The 27959-nt window shown below is 37.2% G+C and overlaps 1 protein-coding gene across 3 annotated transcripts in view; it reads right to left on the reverse strand.

Moving 5' to 3' along the window:
- Nucleotides 1-27959, reverse strand: part of pot1 (protection of telomeres 1 homolog) — a 47229-nt gene that overhangs the window by 2084 nt on the left and 17186 nt on the right. For all 3 annotated transcript variants that reach the window (XM_020934310.2, XM_055155616.1, XM_055155617.1), the window contains 6 exons: nucleotides 25254-25409; nucleotides 4494-4678; nucleotides 3189-3265; nucleotides 1582-1614; nucleotides 1085-1241; nucleotides 223-425 (listed from right to left, as the gene is read on the reverse strand). In XM_020934310.2, coding sequence (XP_020789969.2) covers nucleotides 223-425; nucleotides 1085-1241; nucleotides 1582-1614; nucleotides 3189-3265; nucleotides 4494-4678; nucleotides 25254-25409 — 811 coding nt within the window. The remainder of the gene's footprint in view (nucleotides 1-222; nucleotides 426-1084; nucleotides 1242-1581; nucleotides 1615-3188; nucleotides 3266-4493; nucleotides 4679-25253; nucleotides 25410-27959) is intronic.

The raw sequence follows: 27959 nt of genomic DNA on the forward strand, positions 1-27959 counted from the left end.
AAAAAGTGAAAACGCTTTATTGCAACCACAGCTGCCCCAGGGTAGACAGGTGAAAACATGGCTGTTAGTTACCCTGCAATAGCCTTTCTGGAGACATTCATACATAGACAAGGTGGAAGAAGTGTCAAAATACAATAGTAGGAGTTAGGATTTAACACATTAAAGCTCTAACCACTGAGCCACTGCCACTATCCTTCAAGAAGACCATAAATTACCCCTTACCCTTGAGGAACATGAGCTGCTTGTTCTTGCCCTCGGACATGAGCTGAGAGGAGAAGTACAGGCTCAGATCGGAGGGCCCTGCAGGTTCAGAGGGCAGCTGCACCTGTCCGGACAGGGCCCAGACAGGAGCAGAGCACGGCCCCATGTCGTGGGACGCTGCAGAAAACAGGCCTAACACGTGGTCCTCATCTGGGAGGTCCTGCCTGGAGAAGAGGAGAAGTTTTATTGAGAAACATGTCACTTTTTATCACAATCTTGTATTCACATTTATGTAAAATCATTCCTCATCCAATACTAACTGTATATGATATTCAGCAAAAAAAACAAAAAAAAAAACATTAAGCGTATGCATTATGTTTCAAAGGTGACAAATGTAAACCTAAATGTGGAAAGATAGGAATTGCAGAGTGACATAAAGAAGATATATTTGCTTCTGGTACTTAGTAAAGAAACACAGTTTTAATAAAGGACAGTCCCTTTAGATGCATCATTCTTTTTCGAGGGGGAAATTTCACAGTAGCTAGCAGTGGATTTTCAGTTACGTGTTGTTTTTGAAAAATGCCTACACAACATTTTTGAACCCTACGCATATGACCTGGAGTCAACTTTTCTGGAAAAAACACACGCTAGGTAAAAACAGAAATTTAGCTGAGCATTCAAGGCAGGATCAAATCAGGACAATACAGGATTATACAAACAGCCTTTTGTAACGTGGTTAAAAGCTCATGAAAATGATTTTGCATTGTATGTCTCATTTAAACAGATATTTTTATAAACTAAATATTTCCTAAACTGGCTACATTTTTACACATCTGCCAAATACTTAATCTTGGGTGGAATATTTGAATAATTTTGTACACACATGGTGGAGCACTTGTCACAGAAGAGTTTGAGGCTCTGGTGCAGTTTCTGGGGCTGGTAGGACTTAATCTGGACTCTGACATGATGGACTTGACCTGGATTTGACCTTTTGACCTCAGACAGGGTCACAGAGTCAAGGTTGTGCCTACAGGTTGTTTCTGCACACAATGAGAAGAAGAATTGCAATAACAAAAACAAGTACAGTGGTTACAGAGCAGATATCAATTCTAAAACAATTATTAATATTATAGGTTGTTTTTAGTTCAGAATGTGATGGCGTCACACACTCAGATGAGGATAGTACTGTTGTGTTTGTACTGTATTTGTGCCTCATAGGAAGTATTGTGGAAAATTGTGTATGCTGGTTTTAAAATCCATGGTCTCACATTACCAAACCAAAAAAAAAAAACCTTAATAGACCTATATGTTATAGGCTATTATTACTTTTAGAGAAGGCTAATAAGAAATGTCAACTGGTTTTGGTGTGATGGAAATTACCTGTGATGCTGTCAGTTGACATAGGCATAGTATCTGAAATGAAACGAAAGAAATATTGCTAAAACACTTCTTTTTATACTGGAAAATTAATCATTAATATTTAGTGCACCTGTTTTGTGTCTGTTTTACTTTAGATGACATCATAAACTAATTTCACTACAGCAGCTAAAAGGGTCACTATGCAACATTTTGGGTCAAGAATCTGCATCCTACTGTGTTCCAATCAAATGTTATTGCTTCACCAGGAATGTTCCACAGTACGGCATTAAACTTGCCATGTAGACAAGCATATAACATCATGAGGCCAAGTTACAGATTAGATCTGTGGAGAGGCGTCGCTGCTCTTACAGTACAAATACCATTTTTATTCCTTTATCAAAAAACACCTTGTTTCAGTTTAAGTGGACGCACAAACACTTACAAACCCTCCGTGCATCGCTGTCAGACAAAGTGCAGGCCTAATATTTTGTCTGGTGAAGTGAATTTTGTGCAGACATTACGCCCACAGCCTGCAGGGGGGGCTGTGACGGAGAACAGATGAGAGTTTCTTAAATAAAAGCTGCGGGCCACGCACAGGGCTGGACTTTTGATTTGATCCCACTGAAGCGTGGAGCTCTTAGACAAACAGCAAAACAGCGAACAGTAGAGTCCCCGCGGCCCACTCTCACCGTCATGTCCGTCTGAAGTGAGTTTACACAGGCTCCCGGCGTCGTACCTCTCCTCTCTCTTTCTCTCTCTCTCTCCCCCCTCCCACACACAATGTCTTTGTGTTTAGAGTTTGATTTAACTTCCTCCTAAAAGTCACCTGCAGGGATTTGTGACTCAGGCTGCCATACATAGATAAATGTCTATTTCTTGGTATATTCAGGCTTTTTATATGCACAGAAATTGGGTTATTTAAGGTGGTGGAGAGATACTATCAAAGAAGTAGTTGGTGCAAAATTTTAATATTGTTAACAAAGTGTGTAGTCTAAGAACGCTGTCAAAATCTTAACCTTATACATATAAGGGCTGTGTAATTAAACAGTCATCTTGTCACTGATCTTTTTAATGGGTCTAGAGTCAATTCTGTCAGGATGTGGTTTGGAGTTTAGACTGTGAATGTGAAAGTAATTTAACTATTTCTTTTTTTTCCTTTTTTTGTCTTGTTTGTGTTCAAGAAATTAATACTGAAAACCATTTTAATTTGTTTTCAATAAGAAAAAAATCTAATAGATCAAACATCAATCAAAGAAGATGGGAAAAAAGTGATTGCTAAATAATCTTCCAAACAAGGGTACAAGGTAATATTTCTGCACATTTTCTGCATAAAATGTCCATTTTAAATTTAAAGTTAATAAATTTTCTTGTGAAAGTTGACCCATAAACAAACTATTTAAAGGCACTCTTCTGAAGGATTGGAAAAATATGATTATATGATGTATCCTTACGTGTAACTATCAGAGGGGTATTTGAATAATCCACTGAAATGCCACATTTACATATGAATTGAATATGAATCACTTATGATTTAAGCACTGAATCACAGGACAGTGCAGTTTGAATAAGAAATAATAGCTGCCATAAATGCATATATCATGATAAGCTTACCACTCGTATAGACATACTTATAGACTCAGGTGGGGTACCCCAAACCTCCATCATGGCAGAGTTGTCTTCTTCTTGTATAAAGCCTTCAATTACCCTATGGGGAAAACATTCAAATTAAAAACGTGCATAACCCTCAACACAGAAAGAGCCAAAAACATGCATAAATAAATGAACTTTTATAATTATGTCCCACTTTTAAATAAATGTCAAATAGCTCAGAGCAAACTCTAATGGAAGCCTATTACCTAAGCTCCTTTCTGGCCTCGTTGGTGCGAGTTATGCCTGCAGCTCAGAGTGGCAGGGACAGCTCCAGCCCGAGAGAAAACCCTGATTTAATAGTGTGTCAGCATGAGTCAGCCTCACAACATATGGACACACTGTGCAGATATGTCTATAAAACTATGACTATATGCTTAGAAATGACCCCTGACATGAGACAACCACTTTTAATGAGAAAGGCCTGGGGTCATTTTGAACCAATAATAATACATCTTACGTAAATAATATGTTTTTTAATAGTAAGTGGTGTATTACAACATGAACCATCATTTAGATTAACAACATATACACTGTTATATACATGTTAAAAGTTCATTTTGATCAGACAGCTGATCACAAACTACTATGAGAATAAGAGAAAAATGTTTCATAACCGCAATCTTCCTAATAACAACCCAAATTTAACAATCCCAACCTAGTGTGATCTGAGCAAATGGACATTTATATTTATATTTAAATACAGTGTGACTGCTAAATCTTACAACAAGAGAGTATGACCGATTCGTATAGAATTGTTGAAGGTGCATTATGAAAGTTTTTGGTTGGAAGGTATGTCAAATACTTGTCTTTCTTTGCCTAGAATCTGGGTCTCCATGAGGTTAAACAGGTGATGCCACTAGAACAAGGTACTGGTCAGATGGAGGGGCTACCCTTTTCAGAGAAGTATTATTTCAGCAATACAAACAAACATATTAAAATAAATACAACCTACACAACTATATGTCATTGTGGAACATTCCAGGCAAAGCAATAAAATCTCAATGGAGACAGGTGTATAATTACTATATTATAATATTTTAAACTACGATCTTTAAATGTCTTAAGAAAAGACAAATGTCTAGTGTACCAAACAAGGTTATGAAGTAATATTTCTGCCCATGTGTGGGTAATTTTATGATTTATTCACATTTTGTGCTTGACTTCAACCAAGACAGTGCTTCATTTTAGCACATTTCTGATGCATTGTTAAAATATTTTCTGGATATTACCAGGATATTCCTTTTTTGTCAATTCCGCGCTCCTCTATATACCAGTTAACATACCTCTTGAGCTCTTGCACAGCGGAGTTGGTTTGGGGCAGGACCTTGATGCCTCTCCCGTAGGTGGTGCCCCCGTGCAGGTGGAAGGCCAGGTGGTCCTGCTCCGCAGGATGGCTACACGCCACCCCCGGGACTTTATTGGAGCCTGGAAACGCCCTCAAATTATAGATCCTCAGGAAGTCTCCAGGCTGAGGGCAAACACACAGAAATAATAAGAAAACTGGTTCATTTAGAGTTCATTATTTTAATAGTTTGAAAATAAATAAATACAAAAAGCATCAGGTGAAAACAGATGACAAAATTAGTAATTAAGTTGGGTTGGGACCTTTTCAAAATTTCACCATGAGCTGCAAATATGACAATCACTTTCATTTTAAAATTCTTGTAGTTTGACATATTTTAGCTCTATGGCTCGACTAGACTCACTTTGTTGCATTTCAATTTTTTTATATATACATTTTTTTATCCATGGTATTCAGAAAGATTGGCACCATTACCTTAGAGATTTATTGCTCAAAACAATGTATTATACCTTATAAAGAAGTCCTCAAAATGTTACTCTTAAACCTTTTGAACCCTGTATTCTTAGCCACTCTACCCTCCAGTAGATGGTGCTGACGGCCTGTTTATCCTTCTCCCCCCTCACACACACAGGCGCCTCTTGGATCTTTTCTTGTGTTTCTTTTTTTTTTTTCTCTCCTCTCCCCTCTCAATCACGACGAGCCTGCAGCTGACACAAATGTGCCCGAGCTGTCATCACGGACAAACACTCACTTATCAACTGTCACACCAATCCAGAAAACTCACTCAAGCTTTCCAATACTCAGTATATGACCATCATTAGCCTGTCGCAACAAGCTCAAATAAGACTTTTAATTTGATTACATGGACAGTCAAAGTGCTTTCTCCATAGGGTAATAGGCTGACTTTAAATCCCCTTTTCTATGGATCTGGAGTGGAGCTTGAGTCGGTGCCAACTGCAGATTAACAGCTGATCTCTGGAGGCTAAAAACTGGGAGCACTGGGAAAAGACCATTATGACTAGGCCTATATATCCCATTACAGAAATAGTGCAAGAAGAGCTGAGACTGTCTTTATTTATGCAGTTTTCTTCCAGGGTTGAGCATTCACCTCCTACTTAGCATGCAACTTTTACATGCTAATCTGGAAGACTGGAGTTTAAAGGTCCTATACTACACTAAATTGACTCTTTTAGTCATGTTAAAATGCTGTGACCTCATTGAAAATATACTTGGAGTTACAACCCAAATAGTGGATTTAAGCAGCCCTACAATTTGAAGACAAGTGTATTGGTGATAAATTATTTTGGATAAACCTCTGCGTGCTTAAGAAAACAATTTGTAGGTGTTGAGTGGATGTGAGATTTGCACTCTGAAAAATTAGGGCTGATGATTGTTTCTTTTTTGTTTTGAGTACTTTTAATTCCAAAGAACTTAGGGCTACCGTCCGTAAGTTTATTTGATTTTTCTTGACCTGTAGATGGCAGATGTGAATCCTGTTCCTCCCTCTCTCCTCTCCTCACCTAGCCTTTGTTCAGACTCACCTGTGCTGGTCTTCTTCTGTCAGCCCAAATCTGGCCCACTATCTGACAGAATCAATGTAGATAGTATCTAGTGGTGATGTGTGAGAATGCAACATGGCTGGGGAAGCCACTCTATTTATGGACGGTAACTTTAAATGAAAAATTCAATAAGCCACAAAGGGCCAATAGTTACAGCAGTTTTCATTATCGAGGAGAAATTGAGATAGAGAGGGAACGGTACAGCTGCAACCCAGGACAGGGTACAAAGAAAACTGTAACACAGAAACCAACAACAATATTTTAAACAGTGTCAAAAAGTTATCATATTAGAATCCACTATTGGGCAACCACAAGTGTGCTCGTAAGCTTTAATGGCTGTTTAGATCTCAACCACAGTCCTGGCAGTGAAAATGATGACCTGAGCTTGTCCACCTCGATCAGCAGAAGATTGTGAAAGATGGCAGCAAGCACTTCACATTATGATTGATGGGAGAGATTTTCTAAACCACAATACTCGCAAAATCTCAAGAGAACCAAACTTCACCCCAGAGGTAATACAGAAAAATTATTACAGCAGGTAACACGGGGAAAGCAACTGTGATCAAGCTAAAGGAACCCCAAGAACCCTGGAAATATATGATAAAAACAGAAGAACTCTTTAAAACCAATTAATGTAAGTGACTATATTTATGTGCCTTTCCATGGAGATATTAATCCTTTGTCTGTTCCGCAGGACAGACCATCTAAGAAAATTAGAATATCATGAAAACGTTCAATATTCTTTGTCACTCATTTCAGAAAGTCAAACCCATATATTATATAGACTCAGACTAGAGTCTATATAATATATTGGTCTGTAAAGTGTTATTAAAATTTACCTTGAAAATCATGCATTCTTATGTGAGAGGGGTCATCTTTTCCACAGATCTGGTGTTTAACTTGGTCCTGTAGAGCTTGTCTCCAAGGAGATAGATAAGTTTAATGCCATATTGTAGATCATTCCAGACAACCAATAACATCTCAGTACGGACAAGCATAACATCCATTTGAACATCAGACAAGTACAAATCGTCACATCACTAATAACAATAAAATAAAATAGTGTCCAATTCTGCCCCAGTCTCAACTGTATCAATTAACAAATAGTTGAATAGTTTCAGTGGTAACTTACAAACAAACAACAGGTTGAACTGTAAGTAACTTAGATTTCTTGACATATTACATTTAAACAAGGACTTGCAGGCTACACATCATATTTCTTTTCTTTTCTTTTTTTTTTTAAACATTGAGGGAAGTGTGATTAGTATCTAATATAGCTAATATGATAATGGTGATAATATGTAGTCAAGGTAATCGACTTAACATTCACAAATAGATTGCTAAGCAGGTATAGTGTTGTTTATACTGGCTGCTTTTACTCAAGTAGTTCTGTCTGCTTATAACAGTGCTTGAACTTGAAGAGACTGTGGTGAAGGCTGGTCCCTATTGGCCAGGCACAGTGGCAGGTGCGTGTACTGACAGGACAGGTGTAAAAAAAAAAAAAGCAGCAGCAGCAGTAGTGTAGTATCAGTGTCTGAGTCATCTGATCAGAGCCAAGGCCACAGCTTCAGAAGGCCAGGGCCCACTCCTTCACAGAGCAGGAGCCTTGGCTACATGGAAATGTGCTCTTTCATGATTTATGTAAAGCTCAAACCAAGATACAGGCTCAATATCCTCCAGACTGACTAGAAATGGTGGGAAAAATCTTTTTTACAACTTCTGACTTATAAAAAAGGTTTTTGCTATTTTGCTGTACCAACTCCCATGCAGTATTGTACTTTCATAGTTGGATAAAATCTATTTTGCAAATCAGAATTGAAATCATAATCAGTAATAATATAACACCTTCTAGCACATTTAACTGTAATGTTGAGCTCAGAGACTTACCGTAAAAGATTTTTTTCCCTGTACAGATACTGCTTATTGTACAAGCAGCCCTTGAGGTCAAAATAAGTCCACTGCATCTAATTTGAAATCATTTTGTTGTACAACCACTAAAATCTTCTCAGTTCTTTAACTATTGCCAAAAATCCTTCCTTGTTAATTGGAAATCCTGTAAATCCATAAAACCCCCTGGAAAAACCTACTAACTCTTCTGAAAAAAACACTTCCGATTCATTTTCCATCTGATCTCCTACACTGATTTTACCGTATAATATAAACAGGAAATCAAGTACCTCAATTTCTGTAGTTAACCCAAGTTTAGCTTTTTCCAACAGTAAAATCCTTAATTAACCTTCATTCACATTGTGTAATAATTAATCACATCTCAAGTATTTGAGCCGCTTTATGAAAACTAACTCTTAATGATAGTAAAGTTAAAGTGACATAAACACTTTAAACTGAGGTTAATGTTTTTGAAGTGTAGAATGAATTAAAATGACTTCATTTTACTTCTAAAATTGTCACAATATAGATTTAGTTAGTTTGTTTGATTAGATTGTCACTTGAATAATCATGACTATCAGTTCACCAAATTATCTTGACATGTGCTTAAAGTAGTAAGATTAGATAAAATAAGATGCAATGAAAACATTTTCTAATGATAGTATGAATGAGGCACACAAACAGGCAGTTATATTGGTTGTTATGGAAACATGCATAAAAGTCAGAACAAATCCCGAAGCACTGGCCAATTCTATCAATAGACTGGAGGTACTTTTAGAATAATGGACGCATTATATCCATCAGCGTGTGACAGGAGGCATTGAGGGGCCGTAGGAAACATCCGCTCTGAGAGCCATCACAGAAAAATGGATCCCTGGAGCTTCCTGGCTAACAACCCATTTTGAAATAAAAAGGCTGGGAACAGACAGGCTCGTGGCTATGTAGGACTGGATGTATATGAAATTTTAAACAACTAATAATGAAGTAAAAATTCTTCTGTACAGCAAAAACACTACTCTAAAGATATATTACATTGCAGTGTATAACTATGACGGGTGAACAAGTATAACTCAAGTCAAGAAGAAAAAAAGAAGACTGCAATCTTGTTGATAATTTGAGTAAGTCTAATCAGAAGGTTTTATTGCCATTGTCAGCACAAAAAATTCAAACTAGGAACTTGCTTTGGTAGTTTGGTGAGTAATAAATAGATATTGTTCTTATAGCAGTATCCAGCAGACCATCCACTGCAAAGTGAGAGAGATGTTTTGCTCAAAACACAACAACAGCACTGGCATTGTTAGGATTGAACCACCAACACAATGATTACAAGATGACGCCTCGACTGTCTAAGCCACTGTCTGAGCCGAAAAATATGAATGAATGTAATAAAGAGGAGTTATGAATGGGCATGTTTTGGCCAATTGTTTTCTAATGCATCAAGTAAAGACTATCACCATTGGCTGTTGATGCGCACAGCCTATCAAACCCTTTTAGTACAACATAGCCTCAGACTGGGGCGGCCTTTGGCTACTTCTGTGAGTGCACAGTCTGAGAATAAAAAAACAAACAAACAACTAAACGTAACATGTGCCCACCGCCCCAAAGCATTGCACTACCACTGCTGCTGTCTCATAGTATTAGCACTGCCCGGATGCTCACTGAAAAAGGGATTCCTTAAAATTTAAAAGATGGCTTTGGGCTTGCTTTGCTCTTCGTCAAAGAATAGGAATAAAACAAAATAAAAAGTTACACATACACACGCACAAAAAAAAAAAAACTGGATGGATTCAGGAATCAGCTGCGGTGCCCTCGCTGGGAAAGAGAAACTGATCATTTGACACGGGCGTCTTTTATGGAGCAGCAGGAGCAGGGATGGCTCTTAAACACAGAGGAGATACAGCGTGCAATAACAGGGAGGCTCTTTGTGCTGGAGATCTCCTCTGCGGGATACCACAGCGTGACAGAAGGACGTGCCAGCATAGATTGGAGACTTCCACTGCCAGAAATAAAACAATCAATGCATACGACAGCCACTAATTTAAGTTTAATAGACGAGGAAGAGTTTTGACATCTTAGACCTAAACAATCTGCTTCTTCATGGCTGATAAACATTGTTAGGGACAAAAAAAACAAAAAACATGGCTGATAAGCTCTGTCGATTTTGATTATTTTCCACAAAAATATAGTTAAATTTAAACAAAGTCATTCACAAATGTTTAAATACAAACTAGATAAGGAAGATGCATAGTCACAGCGTTCAAATAATGCTTTATACACATTTTTTAGGCAGCTAGTTGGCCAAAAACAAATCTCACTCTTCTGGAGATTAAAAGGGCCCACATTACAGTATTTTCTGATCAATGTTATAATGTTGTTTCCTCATCAAAAATGCACTTGTTCATTCACACATGTTTAACACACAAATCCTGCAAATTTAGGCTGAGTTCTTCTCAAAAAACACTCTGTTCCACCTTGTAATTCCATGTGGTTATACAGGAAGTGCTCCACTGTGTTTTAAAACTCTATATGCCTTCACTAGAATCATTTGGATGGCTTCACCTCTGGACTTGCTTATCTCTATTAAAAAGATAAAAACTTGCTGTTAAGTTGAAAACTGCAGCGTCATGACCTTACAAGGTGGTACAGAGCATTTTGAGCTTTGGAGATGTTGACAGACTAATAACAAAAGAGTTATTCAAACATATGTGAATGAAACAAAACAACTCCAAGTACAGTCCCTGACAAAACTCTTGTCGCTTATCCATTTTGTAGAAACAAAAGCTTATAACCTGACTTTAAATTAATCGACTGGTTTTAGAAATGTCTCATATGAAAGCTAAAACCCTCCCAAATTATGCTCAATAAACTAAAATAATTTTTTTTCACTGAAGAAAGATTGATCATTTAATGAACACAGAAAGGTCAGATTTTGGCAAGACAAAAGTTTTGTCGCCCACAGAAAATTGAACAAATAATTTACTTCAAATACAAAAATATGTTGCATAACGTCAGTGAATTAAGTAGTGGTGCTGTGAGATCCATATTTAATATCTTGTATGACTTCCATGAGCTTGAAGGACTGCATCCATGCGGTTCAACAATGATTCATACAATTTGTTGATGAAGTCATCAGGAATAGCAAAGAAAGCGTCTTACATGCCTCCCAGAGTTCATCAAGATTCTTTGGTTTTGCCTTCCATGCTTCCTCTTTCATTCTACCCCAGACATGCTCAATGATGTTCATGTCTGGTGACTGGGCTGGCCAGTCCTGGAGCACCTTGATCTTCTTCACCTTGAGAAACTTTGATGTAGAGATAGAAGTATGCGATGGAGCACCATCCTGCTGCAAAATTTGACCCCTTTTATGGTTGGGAATGTAAGCGGTAGCTAATACTTCTTGATATTTTAGGCTATTGATATTGCCTTCCACCCTGCAAATGTCTCACACACCCCCATACTGGATGTAATCCCAGACCATGATTTTTTCCGCCACCAAACTTAACTGTTTTCTGGGTGAATCTTGGATCCATGGAGCTCCAGTAGGTCTCCTGCAATATTTGCGGCGGCTGTGATGTAATTCAACCGAGGATTCATCTGAGAAATCCACCTTCTGCCACTTTTCCAGTGTCCATCCTTTTAGCAGGCTGTGGGCCTTGGCAAATGCCACATGGTTTTTTAATTGCCTTTTGTTTAGTGCTGGTTTCTGTGCACTGATTCGACCATGGAGGCCATTTCGAGACAGAATTCTACAAACTGTTCAGGTTGACCCAGGGACTTGAGGTGACCAGGCCTGGTGGAGCTCTGCTGCAGTGGAAAAGGGGCTGGCCTTGGATTTTCGAATCAACAAACGGTCCTCCCGAGCAGTTGTCTTGCGGGTCTGCTGGACCTGGGCTTTGTCAAAAACATCTCCAGTCATTTCAGATCTTTTTTCTTATTCTTTGTACTTGACGCTGCGACACATTGAAGGTGTCAGCCACCTCAGCAGTGGATCTGGTCTTCAGCCTCTTGATAATTAACACTTTGGTCTCAGGGTGGATCTTAGGCATGTTGTCAGAGGTCAAGTTGCAGTTGATGTGAAGGTCTGGTGGTGTGCTGGGGTTCTTTTTTATACACACCCACTAATTGATTGATCAGTAACTGATCACAGATGAGGCTGTAATCTAGGATTGGGTGCATCATATGACAAGGCGACAAGACTTTTGTCTTGCCAAAATCTGACCTTTCTGTGTTCATTAAATGATCAATCTTTCTTCAGTGAAGCAAATTTATTTCAGTATATTGAGCATAATTTGGGAGGGTTTTAGCTTTCATATGAGACATTTCTAAAACCAATCGATTAATTTAAAGTCAGGTTATAAGCTTTTGTTTCTACAAAATGGATAAGCGACAAGACTTTTGTCAGGGACTGTATGTTTTTGAGAAGGTAACAACATCCTAACATGGTTCTAAGCTCACAAGAGTCAATTCTGTGCAATACAGAACCTTTAAGGCCGAAAGCTGATATGCTAAAAAGTCTGATATATCAGCAAACAGCTACACCGGTTTCCAACTACATTTGCAAACATATCACGATTTCAATCAGAAACACCAGAACTTAACCTGAGCTAGACCAAACCAAGGCTACATGGAAACTGGGATCAAACCAGTGCCAAAAATGGCAAAGTGTGAACACAGTGTTATTGTCCTAAACTTGTTTGGAAAAAGGAAAAAAAGCCATTACATTCAGAAATTAACTCCTCTTTGTTAAATGTTAATAACCAAATTAAAAGAAATGCTAGTCACAAGCACATATACACTTATAGCCATAATAGTAATTGGGCTAAAAATCTTTGACATAGTTTGAATTCTTGAATGTATATAAACGTGTTGTGTCTTTCTCTGCTAATGTATAAATGATGAAGAGTGCGGCGGTGCTGTAGGCTGCTGCACAGTCACATGGCCACGAGGAAACTTCTGTCCCAGACGACGAAAACAAACTGCCTCAAATCTACTACACACGACTACATAGAGCAGGGTAAATGAGAGCTCGGAGTCACACACCATGCATTATTAAGTCCGAATCTTATTTAAACTATGCAGAGGCTTAAATTACAGCTATAAATCAATCTATGGCTTTGGAGTGAGATCAAAATAAAAGTCTGACTGGATGACTCAGTTTCAAATGAAAATGAATCACTATGTCAGTACTATGGCAACAACTTTTTCAAACACGTCCAAATTGCAAGAGCTGAATGACTTTGCACACTAAAATAAAAAATAAAAAGTATGAATAATGAACAAATGGTGGCCAGGTACCAGTATAATTCTGAAGGATTCACTGTTTTTAAAACGAGCAAACACACAATCAAAAATGTTAAACTTATAAAAATATGTCCTTACTATGTGCGGCTTGCATCTCTACAAACCATAAACTAATTTCCTTAATATATAATAAAACGGTAATAAAGTATCTGTCTAATTTAATCTGATTTTATGATGCTTATGAGCCAACCTGTTCGCATGCTCTAACTAATAATGAATGCAAATGTTGAATCCAAATGTTTCTGTGTTTGCCTCTCATCTTTATTTCATCAACAAAACTTTCGACAAATACTCAACAAGCAAACGGATTAAAAGGTCAACCAACAGACCCGGCATGTCAAGAGATGTTCAAAAGCTGAGAAAACCCTCTTTATTCTCATGTGATTTTTATGCTGCTTTAGACTTGATACAACACCCACGCTCACTCTAACAGCTCCAAGTGTCCGAACCATTATCATCTAAATAAATGATCGCTACACTCCTCAGCTCTTAGTAATGAATTGGTGTGAATGCGTTTTATGCGATGCTTGGCTGCTCTTGACTCTAAAGTAGCACATTTCGGTCTTTCTTCCGAGCAGATTAAAGCCTGGGGCCTGTGCGAAGCCTTGTGTTATGTTTGTGTTCACTAAATGAGAAAACTGTGGGAGTCAAAGCATTAACTTAGTGGCTGGGCCCAAAAACGTGATCCAGTTTCAGTGGCTTGGAAGAGTGCATTGGTCTGTGAGTGCTAAACTGGAAATAATGAGAAGGGGATGATGGAAGTTACATTATGCAGTGAGGCTTTGGCAGTGACACAGTGAGCACAATGATTAGCGCTTCACATATTTGAATGGGATATCACCAGCACAGGGACATGGTAAATTTAATGATTCTGAATGAGATTGAATGTGGATTAGGTCTGCGCAATTAATCGTAATTGAATAAAAAAATATCCCGTCTTATGCTGCATAAAAAAGTGCTAATCTTATAGTTTTCTTGTAGTACAAACATGTTCTAACATCTAACAATGACTCTTTATCATATTAGTATTTTTTGACAGTTCTAAAATGTAAACTTTGAATCCTAATATTGAAAGATGACTCGCTAATCTAATCACAATTGCAAAGCTTTCCAGAAAAATTGCAATTAGATATCATTTTTTTAGGGCCATAACTAACAGTTATTTTGTTCAATCAATTTATTACTGATTATTCTTTTGAATCAATGAATTATTTATGTTGGAAAAGTTTACACATTCCCTATGTTATTTTGAAGTCATTCTTTCTTTGAGTCATAAAACTTTTTTTGTCAGCAACTTGTTTCAGATCTCATTTATAATATAAATGTACAAAACCAATGTACAAACTGAAATGTATAAAACTTTAGACAGGCCTGCATCCATTTAGGTCCCTGTACTGCTTTTCAGAGTTGTAATATGTTGGCATCTATTTCTGTTCCAGACTGTGTGTATCATATGGTGTTATTGCCATTTTCATTTCTGAGATTAAATTTCCTGACTCCGTCCTTCCATGTCTCACACATTCAACAACAACTTTTACAAATTTGAAGTGGTCACTATAGCGAGGTAGCTATTTCTTTTTAAGAAATAGAGACCAAAGTATATATTGCATTTGCATTTGGTTACAACAATTTATGGATTTGTCCTTGATATTTGTTGTATGCTTTATCTGGACTCGAGGAGACCTTTTTCTTATTTTTTTGTTTGCCATGTGAACATCTGAGCTGTAAAGAGTCCGGTAACTAACATTTTTATATTTATGTCTCATGAGGTATTAACTATAAAGCTAGGGTACTATATTCTTGTAAATTTGAATATTTCTCTTTCACCTCCATAGATCACAAAAGAAAGAGCCGTAAGCAGCACTACTGATTGTGCTTTGATGGCCCACTCCTATTTCACTTTGCTGTATGAAAAAAACAAACAAACTGTGTAGTCACTAGGGGTGTGCAAAAATATTGAAATATCGATATATATCGTATTGCTTAATGCAATGATACAGTATCAATATCGTGGGCTGCTGTATCAATATATTGCCAAAAATATTATATATTTTATTATTATTTTGTTACAGCGCTACAGTTTTGTTGCTTGTTTAGAGGAAGGAAACTTTTTATGCAACACATTTGACATTTTCACTGTTTTGATGATTAAAATGGGCATATTTCATATTCACTTTGCACAAAAAGTCATTTCACAAAGAATTTTAGTATTACAGCCATGATTTAGCCATTATTTTTATTGAACAGTATTGAATCAATTTGAAATATATCGTATCAAATAGAAAGCTCACTGTATCAAGATATGTATCGTATTGTGGCCTTTGTATCGAAGTATGTATCGTATCAGCAACTTCTTAATGAAACCCAGCCTTAGTAGTCAAAAATGATGTTTCCACATATTTTCATGTCTGTGGCATATAGTGCTCTTCAGTATAACCTTGTAACTTAATTATTCTCAGCAGCAACACATCAATGTACATCAAGATTTATGAATTCCAACAATCCAAGGTCATTTCAGCAAAAGGTTCAACTCATAAAGTCACTGTTACATAATCTGACACCACCATTTCAATTTCTACAATGCAAAAAGCCCAATTTCTAAACACTTTGAAAAGCGAGACCTCTAAAACCTATTCACTTGATTTTCAATGGAACTGCAAGTACAAACATTAGCTAAACAACCTTGAGTTTTAAAACATGACAAACCTGCGCAGTATTGTGTCATTTAAAACATTTAATCAACCACCTCCGCGCTGTCAATGTCGATCTTTCACTCCGTGCTCATCCTTACTTGGTTTTTGTCCTGCTAAAAATGCTTCTTGGTTAGTCTGCGCTTACCTCATTTTCTCTTCATGTCACTCCAGAGGCCAGGCTCCAGAAAAAACCCACGCAGAAAGCTCAAATATAGCACCTCATCTGCCCCAGTGCTGCCTCAAACCTCCAGGTGTGTGCTATCTCTCCCCAGCTCCATAATCACATGTTCAGTATGCACAGATCACACCCGGGGATGTGGGGTTCTTCTAAATGTGATTTTTAAAGTGCGTAACAGAACAGGTTTGACTTATTTTCATTTGAACATAGCTCACATGTGGCGCTGGTAATGTCCCACTGTGATGTACTTTAATGTCAATGCTGTTAAGAGGATAATTTATATAAACATTTTGAGGGAAAATAACAAGCTGAAATCTCAAGTCAGATGTAAATGCAATCAGTAAACTTGGATTTATTAAATTACAGGTGTTTTTATTGCTGAAAAACACTTTGACACAGAGCTCGCCTGAAAATTTGCCTGGTGACATAATCTGTTTTTCTCCATGGGGAAAGGCAAGTATGACACTTCATAAGAAAAGTTACTTAGTGTACATTTACAGTGGAGGTTAGGTCAATTCTATGGTAGTCAGCCCTTTAACTGTCAAAATTCACATGTTTTATTATATAGTTTATGGGGAATATTGCTATAATTATTGGATGCATCTGCAAGAAGTTGACACTATCAGCACAAATAGAGTCAGCAGAGTATTAAGAGTGGTATTATTCAAACATGCACAGTGGTGACTGTTGGCAGTTGAAACTTCTTGAGAAATTAAAATGGCAAAGACCCAGTCCATATAGTTCTATTCATGGGCTTCAGCTTCCTGTTTTGAGGACTTGCACATTTAAAAACATATAATTTTTTGTTGGTGCTATAATTTCCTTACTCTGAACCCACTGATGACCCCTGCGCTCCATCAAAAATGAAGCTATCCTAGAATGTGTCTCTGAATTCAATCCTTTCACATGATTCAGCAGAAAGCATAATTTGCATAGCATAGCAATACAATGTATCTTCATTAATGTCTTCAGATATGAAAACTGCACTACCTGAGGAAACACACCCAGACACAGTGAGCACATGCCCCCTCCTCCACATAGAAATAACCACCTCAAACTACTTTCTGAATCTTCAAAACCTAACCCATATATTGAACAACTGAACATATGATCTGTCTAAATTACTAGCCTTAAGTATCACAACAAATCACAACAATAAGATGAAATGATTCCAAGTTCTTCAGCTGAACCTTGCATATTGAATGACAGGTCCCAGGTTAAACTGCCATCTCTGTATATATCACACGTATAGGAAAATATTGAGCCCGATTACCTGCTCTCTGTGGTAAATATGGTCCGATTTTGTGTGAAATCGACTGAGACGTTTCTTTGTGGAGAAGGCCATTAGATACAGCCGTTGTGATGCAAAGAGACAGTGAAAGAATAAGAGATTGTAAAGGTGGTGGAGGACCTTCACTGAGCATTGATTTTCTTCTAAACATCCTGACAAAAGGCATTATTATGATGAGAATGTAGTAGAAATATGCAGCTCTCAAAAGAACCAAATGTCACACTTAGTCATCGCTTTCTCCTTCAGCAAAAAGTTGAATGTTTATGGAAAAGAGACTAAGGGTAACTCTCCACCCACGCGCTCTGTCAACACTTTGTGAACATTTGGGGACACCATACGCAGCTTCGTGCTTTGACTAATCAAATAACAGTCTACACTGAATAGACCAAGGGAAAACTGTCCATGGGTTGGAATTTAAAGGCACTGATAAGAAACATTCTTAATTAAAATGTAAAATATACACTAGAGAGTAAATACGACAATATTTATTTACCCCCTGGCATGGCAATATGTGCAATCATCACTATTAGTACAATTATGTCTTTCCATCACCCCGTCACATTTACAAGCAGGGCAAACACATGTTAATTACAAAGACTGTGCATTTGTCTGCGATATAGTTATAATCTATGACACGTGGATCATTACATTGTATTTTTGACATTATAAATCACAATGTTAACATAAAATTACCTCATAAAAGAAATAACTCAACAACTCCCACCTACCCCTTTATGGTACATCAATGTAGCAAAGTGATGTAAGATCTCAGACCCTCCTAGGGATTTCTGCAGGTCACGCTAGCAAGCAGATTTTTATGTTAATTTGAGCCAAAATGGTGACATGACATTACAGAATTAAGAAGATAACATTGGAGAATGAAGTAAGTAAGTACATGGTGGTGAAAACGGGGGTAGATCAGAGCAATAACGTCTTGAATGCAGGAGAAAAAGGATTATTCAAACATGCACAAATCACTCAAATTACAACTTTGTTATGAGTGAGTAAACAAGAAGGCAAAACAATAACAAGGTTAAAGTCTGTCAATGTCATGTAACTACTTTCAACACAGAAACAAAAAGTTAACGTACGGCACCATAATTCCAGGTTATTGTTGTAAATATTACAGTGTTTATGTCAAATGTTGAAGTTAAGTTTAGATCTAGATCTTAATTTCATAGAATAAATAGCAAATGCAGTACTTCAGAATCAGAAAAAAAGATTTTACTTATCTACAAAAACAATGACACTGCAATAGCAAAGTGGTAATAACTATAAAGCAATGCTTTATTACCATTGTTACTACGTTTACTAATACAGTATGTGTTTTTAGGCTATTAGAGTATTTCTCTCATGAACAGCCAAACAGAACTTGAATAAGAGCTAAAACACAACATTGCTCTACAAATGCATGTACAGGTGTGTGGGCGTGAACACCATTACTACTACTACTGCTGTTTGTGAAAGTCTGCCTTCCCCAGAGCACCGGGCCCTCCCACACACCTCACCTGCTCAATCTCCCCTTCATCAAATTGACTTTGGTGTCCGCAGAGAGGAGACAGAGGGAGCCTGTGATGTGGCTCTGATTGACAGTTTGCCCCACAGCCCTGATTAACAATGACCTTAACTAACTTTGAGATAGAGCCATTACAGCAGTGGACAGGCTGCTGTTGTTTTCCACCAAACAATTCAGTTGGTGTGATAACTCATGTCTTCGGCTGTGATTTTTTTCTCTGTTTTCTTGAAGTAAAAGTAAATACCGAATGTCGTCAAAATGAAAAGATAAATAGTTCATGATAATATATAATAATGATATTAAAAACAATACAAGCAGGTGGTGCAAGGACTCCAGTGTTCAGAAGAGACAAGTAGACTTAAGCTTTCTCTGCACCAACTGGAATGAACAATGAGAAATTAAGTAACGTGAAGCCCCTAAGCAATGTAAATGCTATGCTTATATAGTCTTTTGATTGAGTATGGTGATGGTTTGTGGGCTTAAAAACTGCACAGTAAAAGTCTGGATTTTGCCTGTGACACAACAATTTTTTTGGTATCTTAGAAAATTACTTTTTGACATCTTTGTTGCTTATTTAGTGAAAGGAAAAATGTGTGCAGGTAGTTGTTAAACAAATAAATAGTGTTGTTAAAATATAAATTATCATGTGCAATATATCGATTATCGTATGTATTGCCATATTGTAAATGATAATAACCATGTGATTCCTAGCCCAGCCTATGATGCAACAATCCAGGCAAAATGCAAACAGCATTTCTGAGTGCTCAAAGAGGACGACTCTGAACTGATGAACGGTTAATGAAGAAAATAACAACAAATAACAACGAAAAAACACTTAAAAGCTAAAAAAAAAAAAAAAAGTAAAGTGGAAAATGACAGGATATGAGAAGAAAAAAGTCAGATTTGAGGTAAGCCAAGTGCGCGTTAAACACGCTTCTAACTGACCAAGGAGACCACTGCACGCTTCATTTTGAATGCAAAATTCTTTCATATGTACCTCCACTGTCTCACTCAGTAAACACCGTGTCCTGACTACATAGTGATTGTATTATTAATGACCCTTTAGCCCCGCTGTTGTAAAAATAGCCTTAAACATGCCCCTTGAACAAGAGAAGACACAAAGTTCGGGGAGCCGCCTAAATTCACCAGTGTCTGCTGCGCTCCACTACACAGCAACAGCCAAAGCTAAATTTAACCCAATCTTTAATTTAATATTTCCACTCCAGCTAAAATTTCACACACTGACGAAAACAGCCAGAGAAAAAGTGCTCTCACATGCGGTCGCGCCATCTGTGCTGAGCTGCGTCACCCCCCATGCGTTCACACATTCAGCACGGGCTATAGTGTAATTGTGCGTTAATGAACACTCTTTATGATAATAGTTGGAATATATGCACGGCTTTTGGAGGTATGGAGTTGTGATCCAATAAAACAAAACTAAAAAAACAACATTCAAAAACTCTCACAGCTGCAGGAAATCAAATGAGTGCTTCTTACAGTGATAATTAAGCAGATTAATGGGAAGGAATTTACTTCAAGCTGAAAAATGGATTGGGAAATGAAGCAAATATTGAACATTAAAATATTAGTGTTTGGATATGTTCATTAAAAAGGCAGTAGCTGATGAAGTCTAAAGAGAAAGACGACTTTTATTAGTGAAATTATAATCAAAGTATAATTAAGTTCCATGCCACTGATCCGCAAGAGCTTTCTAAGAAATTAAGGCAAATTAACAGGGACAGTATTAGGCATAATGTGACCTCAGCAAATAAAAAACAGTTCACATGATGTTCACATTATATAAGAATGAGCTCTCCATTATGATTTGTGAGATTACATTTTTTTGAGTTTCTACTGTGTTATAACGTTTCCTCTTCCAAAAAATGCCTGAAGACTTTTAAGATGACATACATGCATGTTTGAATAATTTTGCAATCTCTTTCTGGCCCTATTCAAACCGTCCAGCTGTGCGGTCAGCTGTAAGATTCTGTCCAGTGCTCGCCCCACAAGCCTATGGCATCCGTGCTCCCACATGACAATTCTCTATAAATATACAAAAGCTTGATACAAAATTCTATACAACAACTTGGCAAACCTGATGCAATGTGCAGTAGTTTCATTAGCTGGAGGCATGATAATTGTGTTGTGATAGCGTTGTGAAGGGGGAGGGACTTTGCATGGGGAGCAGACAGAGGGGAGACTCAGAGCATCAACAACTAAAATTTTACTTATTTGTTATATCCTGTTTTCTGCAAATATAGCAAAACATTAAAAATTTACAAGGTGATCTAAATATGTTATGGGCAAGCAGTTAATACACCACAGAAGCAAAATACCTCCTCTTTAGTATGAACCATATGTGCTCACAAATTACTCTGAAAACCATAATCAATGCCAAAAATGGAACCATATTATGCAGTAGAGGCTCAAACTGTATCAAAGGGAAAAGGGTTAATTTAAATATATATTTAAAAGGTGTGAGTGAATTGGCGAGGAGAGCAGGAGGTCAGAACGTGCGAATGTAGTAATTTCCCGTTATTACAAGGTGGCCGTCCTTGTAAAAATGGGGACAAATCACCTGACGCCCCCAAGACCACTCTAGTGCCCGAGTCAGGCTGATTACCTGTGAGGTGAAAACTGCTCAAGAGGCCATGCATAAAGGAAGGAGCAAGAGATTGTAGGGCACAACAACACATCATTTAAGAAATACTAGGGTCCTGTTTATGAAAGAGGGAGGGGCTATAGGTGGACTTTCAGAAAGGTTGACATTGAAAACAGCACTAAGAACAGGATTAGGGTTGGGCGATATGCCAAAAAATTTAGTCACTGTATTGCCACCATTATCATTCAGGTTGTATTATTTTGCATGGTGCTGCTGATCTTGACAGCAAAAAGTTCTATAAAGACTATAAAGGCCTTTTAAAGTCTCCAGAGAATCAGTGCATTATTGACTTGTTGAAGGACATGAATGTCAAACATTTTACACAAATCAACATCCTTCATATCATATTGTAGCAGAGAAACTTTTCTCAAATTCTTAATTTAGATGAATGGGATTCCTGATTAACCAGAAATGCCACCACAAAGAAAGTGTAGTTTAGTACTATTTAGAAGCGTAAGTGGGCAGGGTGGAATAAGCGTAATTTTCATATCAAGATTTAGATAGTAGCACAATTCATGTTCACCTAGTATCTTTAAATTGCCTTGATGAGGTAAATGTCATCTGCTTCTTCAAAAAGTTGCATTGCACTATGATTGGTTAAATCTTACTGCCACACTCAGAAACACACAGAAACTTACAGCAAGTCACCAGTAAGAGGCGCGGGTAGACTGTGTTTAGAGATTACCAAATAATTTTCAAAAGAATTTATCTAAATTACGCTGAATTATAAAAATGATCGAAATTGCCAAGTTACCAAAGAGTGTAAACAATCACAAGTTATAATTTCACAACAAGATTATTGAAAGGGACACCTTGGACAAAATTTTCGAATAACAACTGAACGCCAAACAACCCACGGCAACAAAAAAGTTCCCTGACTTTTTAGTCCAATTTGACCTTCTATTAACTATATCAACTTTCAGACTATTTGAGAGAAGACTGAAAAACGAACTGTTTAATACATGAATGACATTAATTTATGAACATCCATCCATCCATTTTCTTCTGCTTATCCTGGGCCAGGATGCAGGGGCAGCAGTCTAAGCAGGGACTCCCAGACTTCCTTCACTCCATACACTTCCTCCAGATCCTCTTCCCTAAGGCGCTCCCAGGCCAGCCAAGAGACATAGTCCCTCCAGCGTTTCCTGGGTCTTGGGAGTGTAAATGTTTAAGTCCCAGGCGATTCAATTCGATATGGATTTTTGGGGTCCCGATTTATTAAAAAAAAAAAAAAATAATCAAAATGATAAAGTAAAGGTATTGTTCATTCCAAAACAAAAAACACAATTTTACATATTTCAAGTTATCAGTTGTAACAATCCTTTATGTATATTTTACATCTGCACAGAATAAAATTCCTCTTAGATCAGGTAAAAAAATAATTTAAAAAAAATCTCATAATTCAAAAAGTAACAGATCTACTCAATAATTAGGCCCGGTCATTTCTATACTGCAGTGATTGAAGACCTATTTATTTAAGTAAAAAATTATGATTTCTGAATTAATTGTTAAGCTGTAGAATTTAGACATAGAATCACATGATGTGAAACTACAAGGTTAATTGTATCTATTCAAACTATGATTCTGATTCGACTGCGATATTGCTTGCAGCCCTAATGGTGACTTAAAAATGACAAACCCAGCTGTCTGCACACATCCACCACACTGTCTGGAAATCTGCGAGAGAGCCGTATCTGAGGGCTTTGTCAGTGACACAATGTAATTTATCTCTGATCCCCGAATAAAGACGGATCTGCTCCTCCATCACAGTGTCCCACTCACTCCGCAGAGCATTCAGCTGTCATCAGAGCAATGCGTTTGTCCAGTCTAAGCCCACATGGAAGAAAAGATACAAAAACAGTGATTTCCAGCCTTATTGGATCATTATTAGGGGATGATGTGGTAACGCTTCAATAGATAAAAGTCATGGAGCTATTTGTACACTAGATATGACAGCTGTGTGAATGTGTTTACGTCAAAAGGGCTGATAGGAAGAAATGACTATGAATGGTATCCAAGAGCAGAGGCAAAGATACCATCAACTTCAGCGTATTCAGATAAATACATGGGCTAGCTCCAATAGTGTAAAAATGTGTACACTAACAAAGTGTAAAAGTGAGTTAATATGCTGCACAAAGGCAACAATTTACAACAAACAGAAGAAACAGAAGAAAATAATAGAAAAAAAAAAAGAAAAAAAAAAAAAAAAATTAATTCCTAGAAAATAGGGCTTGTTTAACACTGGACTCTGAGAAATACCAGGATAATGATCTATAAATAATTAAATGTAAAAATGTAAAACATATTACTAATTCATTTTTGCATGTAAAGCATATGATTAATTCATTTTCTAAAACTTAGAAAAAAGCAATCATCTGAGGAAAACACATAACTAAAGCAGGGAAAAGGGAGTTTAATTTAGGCATTATGGTGTTATAATTATTTTATAACTATTTTATGTTGTATTCAATGGTTCAAGTCAGTACCAATATGGACAGTGTTTTCTATTTTTTATTTGCTATCATATGGTTTTAGATTTAATGAAATAATAGAAAATTGTGGGATATGATTCAATCATGGTTATAAACAACAGACACTAAAGAAGTGAGAATGTGAGGATGCCTTTAGCTGGAAAAACTCATTTCAAACAGCAGTGTTTAAGGCAATATAAAAAAAGGTTTAAGCATGTTTAACACAGGATTCTGAGAAATACCACCAAAGGATAATGATCTATAAATAATTTAAATTTAAAAAAAAAATCGTCATTTCTTTTACGCTCTGTAAAACACATTATTAATGCATATTTGCATAAAAACAACCACAAAATCAATGGTCCAAAGCAAAGTAAATTGGAGAGAAGAAGGAATTTAAGTGTTAGTGTGAGTGTTATTATTTTATTACTTGAACTCAATGGTTCTACTAGCATGTCAGTATCAATACGTATGTTGTTGCTAGTTTATGGTTTTGCTTTTACTGGGTTTATTATTTAAGTAAGATTAAATTGAGCAGAATCCATTCTTTTTAGAACCCATTGGAAATTAAAGTTGGCCATAAATGTTGCAGTGTGATACATGTTTAAAGAGGAGGCATCATGTAAAATCAACTATGAGCTTTTTACCATGTCATAAGAAACATGCCTGGAAAGGTTTGAGATGTTTTATATGTTATAAGTCATCCATGAAAGATCATGCAACCTCTTCTAGGCCCTATTTAAACCCTCCTTACGGTAGCTGTGATTCTGTCCAATGCTCAGCCCATAAGCCTATGTCCAGCCTACAACCAAATATACAAAAGTGGGATGCAAAACAATACATTACATTTTCACTAACCTGATGTGATACGCAGTGGCTTTATTAATGAAATGAATGCCAGTTGTGTTGTGATAACACTCTGAAGGCACAGTGATGGAGAGAGGGGGGACTTAGAGCATCAAAAAGAAAATGAAACTTATTAAACATGTTAATATGTTGTTTTTTACAGAAAATAGTTTTTAAAAACAATAAAAGATAACGTAGTGATCTAAATATGGTAGGTGCAATTAATCCCCCATCTTTGGCACTCTCCAGCACTATGAAAACTATTTGTTTATAAAATATGCTATATACTAGTAAGTAAAAGTGGATTTGGATTTCCAGGGTATAATCAAATCAAACCTTGAGCTGGCTGGCCACCTCGACGTGGTTGTCATAGACCAGGACGTTGGCGATGAGGTTCTCTCGTTCATGGGAGAAGGAGGAGGGGCCGTCTGTCACCCCTGGCTCCACCAGGACCTTCAGCAGTGGGTGTGGACACCTGGTCCCATCCCACACCTGGACCACAGCAATAGAATAGAATTATTAATGGCAGCGCCCTGATTTTGGATACTTATGGGTCCAATGGAATTCAAGTCACATTCATTATAATGTTATTTTAGTGATTTTGTTGTCCATATTTAAAATATGTGTGTTATTCTGGGAGTAACAAAAGTATTACAAATTCTTAACAAATTCAGTATGGCCATTTCTGTGTGCATTTCTCACTCTATCTCAAATGCACTACTTCAAACTATAGTCCTAACTTGATATGGTCCAACCACAGCTACTAGATATAGAAGAAATCTCCTCTAAAAATCCTTCCATAATTCAGAAAAAAATATACTATTCATTTTACCCATGATAAATAATTTGATGGTTTATTATTATTATTGTCATAAGGTGCCATGTTCCTTTTGACAAGAACGGAAAATGTGTTTCTCTGATTGGTTACCTGCCTGTCAGTCACACTCCTCAGAAATCAGGCAGACAGGATGTTGTCCCAGCCCCACTCATTTTGTAAAGTATTGTAAAAGCATGTAGCTGGCAAGGCAACATACCCCCTGGGCATGCCAGTATTACAATTTGAACAATTTGGTTTAGTAGATCTGACAGATCTGAGTAGCTGAGTTTGCTCCAATTATTTCTGAGACAATAGACATAACGTGGAAAAAGTTTTTTCAATTCAATTTCAGTTCAATGTTTCCCATTGCTCCTCTCAACCAAAACGTAAATACTACTAGATTAAGTGGTCCTATAAAGTTTGGTAGTACATTAGCACAATGCAGTTGGAACAGTGGCTTTTTATCTAAACAGCATGTACTGGTTGGAATTGTGTTTGTTTGTTTAGTTGTGTAACAGCCGGCTGCTGCTCCCAAAGAACAGGCTGGCAGTACACCAGTGTGCTGTGCCAAATACAGATCACATTTATCTGCTATCAGCGGCACTGGCACCGGAGCCATCCACACTTAGGCTCTCCATTCTGCTCCCATAAAACTCAACAATGCTGCCATCACAGGGAAGACTGAGTATTATTACACAGGGCATAGGCAAGAGAAACAGTGGTTTTAGACATACAATTGCAACAACCAAATACATTCAAAATTATTGTAAAAAAACACTCAGATATTAAGAACTTCTTTTAATGAGTTTCAACTTTCAGTCATTTGTAACATTTTGAGGACATTCTCCCATTCAAAAGATATGATAGTTTATTTTAAATTCCTAATTTGTCATGATTCTGGAGTTTGGACCCGTGGACAGATTATAGGCTCACTGAGAACATTAGCATAAGCTGTCATGCCTTTCTGCAGGGATATGAAACTGGAATATTTCATGCCAAACCTACAGTATCCAGTCCTCTGGGTAATTCTTTTACACATAAAACACCATTTTTGTTTCGGCTAAAGATGAAGCAAGAGATTCTCTAATTGGTTAATGAGCCTGGCAATCACATCCATCTGTACTCTGCGGACCTGGTTCCAGTCTGTGTATAGAATAGAAAAAGTATATTCTTGGCTGACCAGGCAAACTTTCTTCCACCACTTCTGGTATTTGGACCATTCTGGTATATGGACCAGATTGGATTCCATCTGCAGTAATCCATTGAGTCATTGAAGCAGTGAGCATTGTAATCATCATCACCATCATAGTACTGACAATTAACCAAGCTACTGTCTCTGCTGCCAGGTAATGGAGCACCTGACATGCAGCCTATTCCAGAATCATTTACAAATCGATTCACATTAAGAGCCAAAAGACTGATGCTGAATAGTGCAAGGATCCAAATGTTTCCACAGTGAAACTATTAAATTAATATTGTTACAACTCAGGGTTATTTTAAGGATACACATTAGAAGTAAAGCATAGTATCATTTTTATACCTTAAGCAATAAAGCTGATAAAATACTAGTAAAAGAGAATTGAGGATTTTATCATTTTTAGTCACCTGTTATCTCCATTGGATTGGCTTGCTTGGAATGTTACAAGATATGGCTTTAAATGTATCTTAAATTTATTAAATTACAGGTGTTTTATTGCTACAAAATTCCTCAAAAAAGCAGTTTTACTTAAAGTGGGCCTGCCACTACACAAACTGTAACCTGATGGTGTTACCACCTGTTTGTCGCCATGGAGATGGGACAAGCAAGTGATGGGACCTCCTCCAGAAAAGATACATAGTGCACCTTTAATACTACACTGACAATGGAAATCTCTATTGCCCCAATTGTATTTTATTATCCTATATTTATTATCCTTTATTTCATATACAATTTTCCACCCTACTTCCAAGTCTGTAAAAGTACATTCCAGATTTGTAGGAGCTAGAGGAGCCCTGAAGCCATATCAGTTGTAAATGAAAGCAGCATGAAGCAGAGTCTGATGTGATGTGACAGTAAACAGCCCCGTGAGACCAGCCCTGCTGACTCTGAGCCCACAGGAGTACCCAGCAGGACTCCTCCTTCACAGAGGTACTCTCTCATGTACTGCACAGCTTAGATATTCTGATCCAGACGCACAACTCCTGCTACAACACAAGAAACTAACTAAACTACAAGTGACTGTTTG

This window comes from Boleophthalmus pectinirostris, unplaced genomic scaffold (assembly GCF_026225935.1).
Source record: "Boleophthalmus pectinirostris isolate CB_2022bp ecotype Guang Dong unplaced genomic scaffold, ASM2622593v1 HiC_scaffold_2, whole genome shotgun sequence".
Lineage (NCBI taxonomy): Eukaryota > Metazoa > Chordata > Actinopteri > Gobiiformes > Gobiidae > Boleophthalmus > Boleophthalmus pectinirostris.